Genomic DNA, 14,203 nt, shown 5'->3' with positions numbered 1-14,203 from the left:
ATATTTTCATCTATTGATTTTATTCTTGAAAACTTTCAATCATCATTATAAATAAATAATATCTAAATATTAAATTATTATAACCAACTCAAATTGATTTCATTATAATTATTATAGTTGTCTGATACTGTACGAAATCAAGCATTTGATCGAAGAATCGACTACTCTTCATTCGATTTTTATGAGAGTCGGTGGAAAGTGTTTACCTGAGCATACTTAAGAAAGTGCTTTTTCGATTTAATCTGTCCCCATACGGTGGGACAGAAGTACCCAACTTAAATATCAAAAAAAGTTAGGTATAAGATAAAAACTCTCCAATTTACTTCGACCAAAAAATATTTAACTTAATACCTCCTTTCATTTTAGAAAGGTCGTCGCAACAATTGAATTTGGTAAAAAAGGATTTTTTAATTAAGTTTACAACTTGACTGTTTTCGATGTTTCTTGGCCAATTTTGAATTTGTCACGTTCTGTTTTCGATATTTTTTGACCTGTAAATTTATCCGAAAGGTCTTGAGTTTGAGACCTTCTCAACAAAAGATTTTAAGAGTGAAAATAAGAGGAATTTTATTGCATAATATTATTGCAAGTAAGAGTGGGAGTGCTGAAAAGCAAAACTGTAAATTTTTTTTTGCTCAACAATTTTTGCCTTTTTTTTTTGCAATGAAAAGTTTTAAATCTAAAACATTTTTTATTTGCAAAAATTTTCAAAATTATTGTGTATTTTTTCGCGGGACCCGAAAGTTATCAATTACGCCACAAGCATAAAATTAATGAGTTTTTGAATTTTTTTTTTCGATTAATAATAAGGTGTATACCAAAAATCCTTAAAGCGGAAATTTTTGTTGACATTTAACGCATATTAATAATTTTCATTTAATAAAAATCATTGTTTATTTTTTACGTTTCTATATAAATACGTGCCAAGTAGGCTTAGTAACGGAAACGGATTTGGTTCAGTAAGAAATATTATGTGGCAAAGAACTATTATAAAATTTATCAAAAAAGAAACTTCTTTAAAATCATCAAACTCTCATAAAAGTTGAGTTTTAAAACTTACCAACATTCAAGAAAATTTAAAACTTTTTAATATCACTTTTACAACAAGTTCATAAAAACTAAATATATCAACTCGAGTTCAAATATTATCAAATATTTATTTTTAAAACTTTTTACATAACTCTTATCGTCATTCGTCAAAAAAAATTATAAATTTTTGCCCGACAAACTTTTTCAAACATTATCAATAAATTCATCTCCACTAACTAAACTATAAGCATAAAGCAACCCACTCAATTATGTATAATTAACAATACAATTAAAATGATAACAATGGATGATTGTTGTGCTGTAATTGTTGAACATTTTACGTAATTGTTGAACATGATAGTTATAATTGTACATGATTAAATGTAGTTCGTTCATACCTAAACGAGACACGAATACGCTACTGAAATACAAACGGACGGATCATGGATGTTCGAACGATATACCGAAAACTTTACTATGTAACAAAAGTTAGTGTAATACTTTATCATATTCACATTCTATCCAATCAACACCGGTTGCGCGTTTTTCATTTGTAAATGCGCAACTGTCGACTGACTTCTTTGTTATCATCGAAAAATGCATTCTATTACACTTTTTATGTCTTTGTGATTGATAATTTTAGTTATTGATAGACAATTGTGCATACATTTTAGTAAAAGAAGTTGCCTATATTAGAAAACTATATGATGTTAGCTTACAAAGATACAAATTGGTTATATACCCTGCATATCTAGTTTGAATATTCTTACTGAAATGAATTTGCCGGTTCGAAAAGTGAAAAATTGTTTCCGTGTTTTATAGAAATATTCGTGCAACTGTCGACTTCTTTGTTATCATCGAAAAATGCATTCTATTACACTTTTTATGTCTTTATGATTGATCATTTTAGTTATTGATAGGCACTTGTGCATACACTTTAGTAAAATGAGTTGCCTATATGAGAAAACTATCAATGCTAGCTGACTTCCTTGTTTATGTATGTCTTCGATGTTGATTAAAATGTATCAAAAAATACAATTTTACTTTTTCAATAAATTTAATTTTGCTCTATCATATCCAAATTTTATCCAATTTTGATAAACTAAGTATGTAATTCTACTAAATTTGGGTCATACTTTTCAAATTTGTCATCAAAATTAACCTAGCTCTAATAAGTTTCAAGAATGTGGAGTCCCGGTCCCGGAATTAAGAACATAAGTGATAGCTAGCAAAAACTGACATCACAGCTGTAAAGAATGACCCAAAATTAGTTGGTTTCAAAAAAAATTCCAAGAAGATCGGATAACAATTGCCTGTTTTATCAAAAAAATCGAATTATTAAACTTAATGACGTCATCAAAATCCAAAAAATTTAATTTTGCTCTATCACATCCAAATTTTATCCGATTTTGATAAACCAAGTATGTAATCCTACTAAATTTGGGCCATAATTTTCAAATTTATGATCAAAATTAACCTAACTGTATTAGATTTCAAGAATGTGAAGGCCTGGTCCCGGAATTAAGCACATATGTGATAGCTAGCGAAAAACTAACATCACAGCTGAAAAGAATGGCCCAAAATTAGTGGGTTTCAAAAAAAATTCCAATAAGATCGGATAAAAATTGCCTGTGTTATCAAAAAAATCGAATTTTTAAACTTAATGACGTCATCAAAATCCAAAAAAATTAATGTTGCTCTATCATCAAATAAATTTTCCTTTAAAAAAATTGATAACATAACTTATAAACCCGCGGAACATCAGTTTTAAAGTTTATAATTTTATTCGTTGTTTTCAGATCTTTACCGCAAGATGTCAGTACCTACATCGATTTCAAAAGTTCAAAAACAAATGAAAAATAGCGTCTGTCGTTTAAATAAAAAGTTGTGAACTTTTTTTGATACTTATTTTGTGATTTTTAAATGAAAAACATTAAAAATTTAAATTTTTCACATAAACTTAATTATAAACTTAATGGTTAATTAGTGTTGTGTGTTTAGTGTGTCCATGGCAGCTGTAATATGGAATGAGAATCAAGGTAAGATTTAAAATGATAAAACTATTTTAATGTAGAATCAGATATTTATTTATAATAAACAGTTTGAAATTTTTTTTATAATTTAATTAGCATTTAGTAATTTTAAAATTGATTTTTCTTTGAATATTTTGATTTTCTTATAACTCCTATGGCAAGATCACCGAAGATATACACAGGTGATAGTCATTTTAATCTTTGCACCTAAATATCATCTCCTTTTGTAGTTAACCATTAGACGAAGCATTTTAGCATTTCAAAGAGAATTTTTTTGTACCTCGATCAATCGGGATATATTTTTTTTTTCTAAATGTCTAGGAAAGTCCATATATCAAAATCTACATCTAACATGGTGCCGCTAGAAAGTTTGGCCATTGATATTAAGTATTAGAATCCATTTCTGAGGTGAGCGGAGGTTTTCGGGGTCGGTGATCACTATTTCGAAGTCAGAATTTCGATAAACCCGTAAACCTCCGTGTATACGTTATTTCTGACCCATTTCGTTGAATAGTAAGTTTTAAAATTTTCAAAAATCACCTTAGAAATGGATTCTAATAGTTGGCCTATAACAATGGCTCAACTTTCTTGCGACACCAAGTTAGATTTAAATTTTGATATATGGACCTTCCTAAACATAAAAAAAATTGACCCGATAAGTTACCAAACCAAAAATCGGACCTCGTGATCATTATGTGACCAGGATCTCCTTAAGGTTTAAGACGTTCTTGTGAATATTAAGCAAATTTTGAAGGTTTTAAGGAAAATTTTTGTCCTCAAATGACTCAAAAAATAACTTAACTTTTGCCAAACTTTTTGAAGACTTGGGTTTTTTGGGATTTTTGATTATTCTTATTATTTAACTGTCGCAAAACGCGCCTGTCTTCAAAAAGTTTGCGAAAAGTTAAGTTATTATTTGAGTTGGAATTTTGTTTTTGTTTGTCCGTATAATGGAAAACCGGCATTACGCTTTACTCTCGAAATTTTACTTAAATTCCTTGATGTAGGTCCTTGATTCCTTGATCTATTATTAAATAAATAAAAGGATAAAAAAAAAAAACAAGTTGTTTAATGAATTTTTAATTATTTTATATTAAGAACATTTTTAATACAAGAAAAATAATTATGAATTAGCATTGGGTCCACGACGACGTCCGAATGTTTGTACAACATTAACAAATCGTCTGTTGTATTGGATACGTCTCTTGGCACGGCCAGTCTTCTTTTTTTTCTTTTCTTGTTTTTCTACTTTTGGTGTTTGCCCTTTCACTTTACCTATAATTAAAATTTAATAAAATTAGTGAATATTAAAAATTTTTAATTTAAAATTCAATTCATATGCAAAAAAAAAAGGGAAAATTTTTAAGTACAAGGGTAAACCACATTTTAATATAAAAAGAGGAACATGCTCTAGTTTTTTTTTTTGGATTGCGTAAATTGTTATGAAATATGAATTTTTAATTAAAATTAACACCTCGCCCAAAGAAACGGATTTAAATATTTTAAACGAGTTTAAGTTTTGTAGACAGTGAAAGTTTTATTTAAATTTTATTAAATTTATTGACTATAATTAATTATTTATCCATTTATTCGGAAACTAAAAAAAATTGAATTATTTTAAGAGGTTTTGCAATTTGGTCAAACTTATTATAAAAAGATTGCTGTTATTGCCACCCGCCACGGATATCCGTGCCTTTATTGATCACAGGATCGACGCAAGAGCCAAAAAAACCGCAGGCCCGAGCTAACTCGAACCAATTAAAGGCATAAACAACAAGTGGCACTACAAGGTGACACCAAGCCAGAGAAAATTCTCAATATTTGATTCTAACTGTATACACCCCGTTTTAAGACAAATTTGATCTAAAATACTCCAAAATGGGCAAATAAATAAATAATGGGGTTTAACCTAGGTTTCTCTGACATATACGCCTGTAACAGAGGCCACCCACATCATTATTTGTTAATCTTTATTTATTTTAATTACAAACATATTTACAATTACATTTTGATGTGGGTGGAATCGGTTACTTCGTTCTTATCCAAGGGACGACAATGTGATCAATTCTACCGCCCTCATTAATCATAATTGTTCACACTCCCGCTGCCTGGATTCGAACTAGCAACCTAAGTCTAAGTGGACAAACAGTCAAAGACACACGCCTTAGACCGCTAGGCCATTTAGGCTCTAAATGGGCAAATAGATTCTGAAAAAACCCATATCTCATATATCGATTTCTGTTATATCGAAAACTACTAGCTCAAGCGTCAAATTCAGCAGAGTTTTGCGTTTTTGTTCAGACGGTTCAAGGTAAACCAACTAAAACTTTAGATGGGTCTGACATTTTTATAAAATGGAATAAACTAATGGAATGGAATGGAATGGAATAACTAAACTTGAACTAATATTAATTACAACCGTTAAATCGTTTGAAAAGTATTTAAGCCTTGCCAAACTTTTCTTCATCACTGTTTATTAAAAAAAAAAAAGACAATAAAACTCCAAAACCAAAAGCCCGAGACTGTAGAAACTGATAAATTAACTCGAAGAGCTTGGCTTTCGAAAAAATTTGTTCATTTTCGCTGTATCCCAAAAACATTTACGTGTTTTATCTAATTTCCCAACAATTTAAATGATTTCATGATAAATTGATCATTTAACACTTGAATGGGCCGTCAAGTGGCACTTAAAAGGATATATATCAATTAAAAATTTTGAATTACCTGCACGAGCTAAAGAACCATGTACTTTTCCTCCCAATAATGGTACTGTGAAATCTAATTCAAAACTGGATAAACTTGATATTAAAACATCATCTTCCAAAGGACTGCCTGATGCTGATAATGTGAAATCATTTGATTCAACCTTTTCCAAAGATGCTACTCTAGCCTAAAAAAAAAACATGAAATTAGGAATAAAATTTTTACCAAACGAATTAATTGCACTTCTTACCTTGATTTGGGCGATTGTTTCATTTTCGGCACACTCAATAACATGAGTTTGTTGACCACGAATGTGTAGTTGCATTTTGAAAGCCTGTAAATAAAATTTTTTGACGATTTTAGCACGTGTGTCAAAATATTTTTGTAGAAAAAACTCGATTAGAATTGAAATTACAACAAATGTAAGGAAATTTATATTAAAATTGGAATAATTAATTTTGATTAGAATAATTTTATAATATTTTAAAATGTTAAATACCTTTACTTGAAAAGTTCAAATAAAAAAACAACCTATTGAAATATGGATTCCGTGTTGTAAAAGAACATATTTAACTGGATACGGAAATAGCATCACTTAGCCTCATCCTATATGTGTAGAAATAGTGAAGCGCGTAATTTAAAATTTATATTTTCAAAAAATTCAATTGAAACACAATTTTTTTTTTAATTTTTTTTTAAGACATTTGAAAGTATTTTATTTTAGAACATTTTTTTATTTTAGAATATTTTTGAATATAAAACTTATGAACTTTTAATTCTTTTTCAAAAATTTTAAGTGGACATTTGTGATTAATATTTTTTGTAAGCCTCAAAGTATTCACTTTTCATACTTTCGATAAGAAGAAAGATTTATAATGCAGAAAATTGCCATATTTTCTTATAAAATCATGTCCTTTTCTTTAATTTCAACTTTTTGGTCACTTGCAACAACCCTTATATCTTATTCGCTCCGTGTATGAGTTTTATTTCAGGCAGTTACCATAGTAATGCCACAATACTTTATTAATATAATTATATGGATGTACATATAAGTCTATGGATTGCATATATGTTTTACATTGAAAATTTAATACTGTTTTCAAAATTTAAATAAGTAATTATGTTATTAATTTACATTTAAAAAATATTATTGATGCAATTTCGTCTCTTATTTTAATAATTTCTAATGCAACAAGTTTAATTAGCTATTAATTATTTTTCATTAATTTTAATTTGACATTTTCTATACCATTTACAAGTAATAACAGTCGCCTTTATCGCCAAAACTATCCACTGGAAGCGCTGGCGTCGATCTAATTCTCTCTACCATGTTTACACACGGAGTCAAAAGTTTTCCAATGCTAGATTTAATTCAATGAACATGGTAGAGCCAAGAAAATTATAACCATTACGAAAAATGGAAAATAAATTTTTCTATATGTTCTCTCGACACGGAAAAACTTTTTGGTTCCTTCGAAGGAAAAGCTGTGCCATTATCTTAATATAGAATTATCTAATTATTTAAAATTTTCATGTTATTAACATATTTATATTTTCATTAAAATTCTATGATAAAAGGAAAAAATTTTGATGCCATGAAACAATTTGAATGTCATGGATTTCTTGATAACCGTTTAATTGTTGAGCCAATTAAGAAATATATGGTATTCCAAAGCTGTTATTTACATTTTTTAACCAGTTATTTACATTTTTGTAACAGTTGGAATGTCATGGATGTCTTGATAACCGGTTAGAATTGTTGAGCCGATTAAGAAATCTATGAAATTCCAACTGTTATTTACATTTTTTCCTTTTATCGCAGAAATTCAATGGAAATTTAAATATGTATTAACTTGGAAATTTTAGAACGAATCTATTCGCTTCGTGCATGAGTTTTATTTCAGGTAGTTGCCATAGTAAAGACACACTACTTTATTAATATAATTGTATGGATCGTACATATAAGTCTATGGATTGTATATATGATTTGCATTGAACATTTAATACTATTCGAAGGGAAAGCTGTGCTACTATTTGAATTTCTATGATAAATAGAGATAATGTAGATTTAGAAACCCTCGTTCGAATACCATTGACATTTTAATACACTAACATTGACATTTTAGTAACTCTAAAGTCAATGTTGAATACTCATCAAGATCAGACGCATGTGGCATTCACCCGGTTATTTGTAAATGATGCAATCGGAATTTGGTAAAAAGTCATCAAATTGATTTTCTATAAAATTTACTCAAAAAGTAAGAGAGTTTTCAATTTAATCGAAAACAATGAATTTTTACTAATTGTGTAAATAAACATGAAAGGGAATATTCAAAAAAACTGAATAAAATGTACTGAAAAAACAAGAATAAATGTAAAAATTTTATTGGCGGCGAAAAATTAAATAAAATTCGATACGTGTTAAATTCTCGTTCAAATTGTTAAAGATATGAAAGGGACCATTCATACAATCCTACTGTTTAGAAAAAATTTTGTCTGCTGTAAAATCCTATTTTTTTCGATAATTGGTTTATTTCATATAATTATTAAAAAATAGCATGTGCTTTTTGGGAAGTCCAACTTCTCAGCCTCCTTCCTCCATCTTCCATATCGAAATTTTATGTTTCTTTGCGATTTTTATGACTTTAAACTACAATACGACCACTCAAATTGAGCTACAAGGTTGGAAATCGTTATGTATGTTGGGTTAGTGTCAAGGATGTGCCTTTAAAGGTGCTAATTTCTCAACCTATCTTCTCCTTTTTTGTGTCGAAATATTATGTTTTTTCGTGGTGACTCCAAATCGGACTAGAGGGCTTTATTGGTATGTAGGTTGTGTTAGGTTCAAGAATGTGTCTTTGAGGGGGTGCCTAATTTCCATCGCTTTTTATATGTACGCATGGATCAAGTTTGATGATTCTTACGTCAATCAATTTGTTTTAACCTTAAAAGTGTCACTAAAGACATGAAAATAATGAAAATTCAATATGGTGACAATCAGACGACATATTATGAATCCAAAACCCCGACTACGTTAAATAAAAACTGGAAAAAGAACAAGTTCAGTAGTTTATATAACGACAGTCGGGATCCTTTAAAAACTAAACCTGTCTCTAAGACCCCGGTTGTTAAAGTTGCTGTGTAAAATATTGGACTTGTTTTTGTTTCCAGTTTTTATTTAATTCACAGTCGAATTTTTTATTTCCATTGCTTCACATTGTTTAAGAAGAGGTTGATATAGAACGAACCCCATAAACATTGTGATGATAAGATTCTGTAAGTGTAATTTGACGTGTTCGCCACAGACATCACATTGTCGCTGGCACACACAATACCAAGGTAACCAAAACTGAACGTTCAAATGTGATCGACGGCTAATGATTTACATACACATCACAACATGAGAGAATTTTCTACATAAAATTAAAAAAATTTGCGCTTATAAGCTGTTAGCTCTGTAGCACCCACGGCAAATCGGCACTCGACTATATTTATTTTGGAGTGGTATATATTATGTTGTTGAATAAGTATTTGAAACAATCCGGACGATACAATGTCCTCGCCATCGGTATACCGTTTACTATTAATTATACTACATTGTTTGTACAATTTAGTTGATTTCATCTTACGAACATGGATCTATTGGAGATATCGAGTGTATCAGTATTTTACAGCAAATACATTTATACAAAATATAGATAATTATATACATTTAAGGATTCTACATTTAGATAAATTACCTGCACACATTGTTATTATTTTGGGAACGGAAAAACCGTCTTACAGTGATTTATCCAATATTGTTTTTTGGTGTATTGCATCGGGAATACCGTATATCACGTTTTATGATCATAAAGGTGCGTAAAAATTTTGTATTTCGTATTTTCAACAAGTGCGCAAACATGTTTTTTGGGGAGTTAAAAATGTGTACTTTGATTTGGAGGAACAGGTGTTAGATCGAAATACTATCGATCTCCTATTTCCATTAAAACCCACTTCATACTGTAATTTTAACCCAAAGAATTCTTAATAGTCAAATAAACTGCCTATTTGTAATTCTACCATCGAATTGCGTAAGCTCTTTCGGATTATAATTATTTAGAAGATATTAATTACTGATTGGGGGAGCCCTGACTGGGATATATTTATCTAAATCGTACCTTGTAACATGAAACTTAGAATCTAATTTTTCGAATTTCAACGATTTTTGCGTTGTTCTAATATTATAAAACGAATCATTTTTTAAATCAGAAATTGTTATCTTTCTATTACGTCTAGAACGTTACGTCTTTATATTACAGTTTAGAAAATAGAATTCTTTGTAAAAATGTATGAAACGATTATTGTTTTCGAAGTTGTTTTTGTGGTTTAATCAATTAATTATTATTTTGGTTTCTATCTTGATTCTTGATTCTCTAGAGTAAATTAGAATTAGGATTCAAAATTCACGTTTATTTATTTGATTATTATTTTCTAAAATCGATTCGAAGAATCGTTCTGCTGATGAGAATTTAGGTAACATCTGGGAAACTATTAATCTAATCATCAAATGAACTCGATTTTTGTATTTTTTGGGTCAAAATTATTCTATATACCGAGTTTTGTTAAATTCTGTAACAAAAATTTGTTGATGGTTTTTTTTCGATTTTTTGAAAGGATAACTAAAGTATTGAATTCTTGAAATATACTTCAAAAACACTTATTTGAATTAATCACGTTGTCATTTTCAACATAAATTTTTCACTCCCCAGAAAGGGTGGTTTCCACTATAAATTTTGATCTAGATGGTAAAAAGAACTTAATCCTAAATTTTCATAAAATCGTTCTGGAATAAAAGAATTGTGAGGTCGTACTAGATTTTTCTGTCCATTCGCTGTACTACTAGATACACATAGCGATCAAACTTATATTATTTATCCAGGAAAAAAACCAGGAAAAATGTGATCAATTACATTGAAAAATCGAGAATCGGTAGGGAATATTGAAAGTTGATTCATATATATCCACCTTTTGACCTTATTTGGCTGAAAATCTAAGGACAACAACCTCAAAATGACCATACAATTTGTATAAAGTTTGTGCACTTGATACGGATCAAAAATAAAAATTTTTCAAGTTTTCAATTGTTTTGAATAAATTTCTAGGAACATTAAAAAAAACTGAAGAAATTCTAAAAGACACATTAATCGAGCGAAAACTCGATATGAAACAAATAATATGGAATCATGAAGAATATAAAAACGGTATCACATCAACAACCACCACAACAAATGGTTATAAAAATGGTAAATCAAAACATGCACAGAATGGAACCAGAAAATTTCATATAAACATCTTATCACATACAAATGGTGGTAAACATAGTTTAGTCAATACTATCAAAAAATTATCAACATCATATTATAATAATCGAGGAGGCGAGACGGGAAACCATCCACCATCGCCATCATCAGATATGATCGATATAGAATATTTAAATAATTATATAAATTCGGATTTTAAATTACCCGAACCCGATTTAGGTATTGTTTGTGGGAATATACTTTGTTTATATGGTATATTACCATGGCATATTCGGACTACGGAATTTATTCAATTAGAAACACATGTAAATATTCATATTGATACATTTTTACAAATATTATATAAATATGCAAAAAGTGAGCAACGTTATGGGAAGTGAATTATATATATATATATATATACAATCTTTATTATTATATAATTATATATAATATATTCCAATTTTAGGTTATTCGATCCTCGTATCGTTAATATTCACAAAAACATAGAACAGCGTCGACTAGCGTCGTTAACAAATTATTTAAGACTTATTACATCCGGTAGTTCTTTTACAATTGTAAATCGAATAGGTTAAAAAATCGGATTAAAAGCGTGAATCCAACCCATTTAATGGTGATTTCGTGTGTTTAAAAATTGACTCATTGCAATACCTCCTCAAAATATTGCGTTTTTATGTTTAAAAAATGAAATGTTTCGAAGGAATCATCTAAGGGGAAAGGGTTTCAAACTTTTGTCCATCATGTTAGGTTATAAAAACCCACAGGCAAATTTGTTGGAATGTGAATCATTTGGAAACGCATTTTGATTACAAAAAACGAGTGCTTCGAGTGAATTTTTGACATCCTGTTGAACTTTGTCGACTCGGAGTCATATTTTTTCAAAATTTACCTCCTCTACATTTTACGTTATGTTTAAAAACTAAAATATAGTGCAGGCTCGTCCTTAGGAATTAAACTCCACCCCCAAGGGGGTGGGATTTGTTTATCGTGCATAGACAAAATTGTCAGAATTCTTAAGCATTTATAGATATTTGTAGATATCAGTAGATATTTGAAAACTCATCTTCATTACAAAAATCGAGCGCTTCGAGTGAATTTTTGACGTCGTATCTGATAAAGTTGAACTTTGTCGACTCGGATGACACGGGAATCATCGTAAAAAATTGAATAGTATGGCTCAAAAAGTTAAGCGCAAGAGTTTTCATCAAAATTTGTTGGGAAAGAAACAAGCAAAATTTTTACATTCTAGCTTCGAATTTGTTTTAACGCGAGCCAAGTTTCCGCAATTCCATGTCGTGTTCGTGACAAATTTCACTCACGGTTTTAATCTTAGAATTAAAAATCAATAAATATCAATAAATGTCGAAACATTTTGAACAAATAATCAGTGGAAATGCGTTTCATAAATGGCTGCTTTACAGGACTATATTTTTACGCACGGGACTGATATGGCGTAATAAATTAACCACCGCTAAATAGCGATTTCGTAGAATGTGCACATGGACAAAACTACTGTCGTAACAGAGGGCAACTATATCATTTTCAATTTTTAATAACGTTTTTATATAAATTAGCAGTCTGTGTGACTTTCAGATAGAGACTTTAATCTAGAGGCTAAACTGAAACGTTATTAGAAATTTCGTATACTAGAATAATATTCAACTACCTGTTCGATTACAGTTGAAAAAGAATAACGTCTAAAGATTTTGTTTAGTTTTAAGACTTAAAACATTCAATCCCAAAGGGGAGGGGATAGTACGTAAAAAAATAGTTGTTTGGAGAGTTAATATTGTTGAATATCAAATTAACATTAAATAAAAGAAGTAGTCGATTAGATCTCGAAATGTTGATGTTACTTGTGACCAAAATTAAATATTAGAAATCAAGGATCGTTTAAGCAAAGTTTCCGAAATGTGCATGCTTATCCCAATCCAGACCAATATTTCCCTCAATAGAATAAAAAAGACTTATTAAAATAGAGGTATCGAATAACCTTAAAAAAAACTTTTAGCTTAAATAAACGAATTATTATCGTATGTTTTTTTTTCTTACGTACAAAAAATACGCATCGTATGTTTCACAAAGTCAACTGTTATTTATAAGCGGGGAACTCGTGACAGTAAAACTGCACTTACACGAATTTCGAAATTTCGCATATGAATCAATGCCGTTTAACGGCAGGTACAATATGGTCTAGGTGTGCCTACAAGTATTTTGCTCTTTCATGGAAATTCATTTGTAAGAGACCTTTTTATTGCAAATTTTACCTATTTTGAGGAAAATTTGACGTGATTGCTCACATCGATTTTTAATATATAAAATTTCGAAATCCGTAAGTGCAGTTTTACTCCCACGGGCTCCAGGGCATATTTATGTTTTTTGAAAATTTCGTTGTTTAATTTTTTTAATTATTTTACGAAGATATATTTCATATAAATTGAACACGTTTTTTTTTTACCAATTACCTTTTGAATATGTCGAAGATTTAAATATCGGAAAATCTTTTTCTTTCGAATACTTTCGTCTTCGACGAAATTTTTGTATAACCGTGGATAAGTAAAAATTGTTGTTATGAAGCCTGTGATTATATTCTTTCGAAATTTATGAAACACAAAATCTTCCAATATTTTTATATATTTTACAAAATTTAATGTTACAATTCTAAATTTTATGATTATTGGTGTATTCATTCGAAAATATACTTCGTTCATAGAGAGATCGCTTTCTTTTATTATAAAATTTATCCCATTTCGATTTCGATTAATTCTTCTTAGACAGACAAATTTTCTATTTATGTCATTTTTCACTTATTTTCTCTTTGAACGAAATATACAAAGGTCATTTCTTTTAGGAAGTGAATGGATGCAACTTTGTATTAAGGTTTAGATGTCAATTGCTTAATAGACTTTTATCATACAAAATATTTGGTAAATTGATAAAATTGTTTTGTCTTATCAAAAAAAAAAAAGGTCTAAAGGTCACTTTAGTCTATATGGGTTGTAGTTATGATTTTAAGTTCCAAATAAAATAATTTAAATAAAAAATGGCCTAATTTTTGTTCTAAATTTCAAATTTAGAATGATTATCTTGTTGTTAAGAACCAGAAAAATTGAAAATCTGTTTGGTGCTATTAAA

The 14,203-nt window shown here is 29.2% G+C and overlaps 2 protein-coding genes across 2 annotated transcripts; one reads left to right on the top strand and one right to left on the bottom strand.

Annotated features, from left to right (window-relative positions):
- Positions 1–4,129: 4,129 nt before the first annotated feature.
- Positions 4,130–6,370, bottom strand: LOC123299925. Its single transcript, XM_044882348.1, has 4 exons — positions 6,265–6,370; positions 6,016–6,099; positions 5,787–5,952; positions 4,130–4,337 (listed from the first exon to the last, which is right to left on the bottom strand). The coding sequence occupies exons 2-4, from the start codon at positions 6,088–6,090 to the stop codon at positions 4,186–4,188; spliced, it is 393 nt and encodes a 130-aa protein (XP_044738283.1). The 5' UTR covers positions 6,091–6,099; positions 6,265–6,370; the 3' UTR covers positions 4,130–4,185.
- Positions 6,371–9,078: 2,708 nt separating this feature from the next.
- On the top strand, positions 9,079–11,823 carry LOC123300673 (dehydrodolichyl diphosphate synthase complex subunit nus1). Its single transcript, XM_044883283.1, has 2 exons — positions 9,079–9,622; positions 10,910–11,823. Exons 1-2 carry the CDS (start codon positions 9,319–9,321, stop codon positions 11,446–11,448), a joined length of 843 nt encoding a protein of 280 aa, XP_044739218.1. The 5' UTR covers positions 9,079–9,318; the 3' UTR covers positions 11,449–11,823.
- The last annotated feature ends 2,380 nt before the right edge of the window (positions 11,824–14,203 follow it).

This window comes from Chrysoperla carnea, chromosome 5 (genome assembly GCF_905475395.1).
Source record: "Chrysoperla carnea chromosome 5, inChrCarn1.1, whole genome shotgun sequence".
NCBI lineage: Eukaryota > Metazoa > Arthropoda > Insecta > Neuroptera > Chrysopidae > Chrysoperla > Chrysoperla carnea.
Note: the sequence above shows the minus strand (reverse complement) of the source record. Positions and strands in the feature narration are given on the sequence as shown.

Bases quoted from the DNA above. Each gene is read 5' to 3' on its own strand.
- LOC123299925 (XM_044882348.1), bottom strand. From the start codon at position 6,090: ATGCAACTACACATTCGTGGTCAACAAACTCATGTTATTGAGTGTGCC. The intron at 5,953-6,015 runs GTAAGAAGTGCA...TTTTTTTTTTAG, and splicing joins AAACAATCGCCCAAATCAAG to GCTAGAGTAGCATCTTTGGA. The intron at 4,338-5,786 runs GTAATTCAAAAT...TTTTAATTATAG, and splicing joins TGGTTCTTTAGCTCGTGCAG to GTAAAGTGAAAGGGCAAACA.
- LOC123300673 (XM_044883283.1), top strand. From the start codon at position 9,319: ATGTCCTCGCCATCGGTATACCGTTTACTATTAATTATACTACATTGT. The intron at 9,623-10,909 runs GTGCGTAAAAAT...ATAAATTTCTAG, and splicing joins CACGTTTTATGATCATAAAG to GAACATTAAAAAAAACTGAA.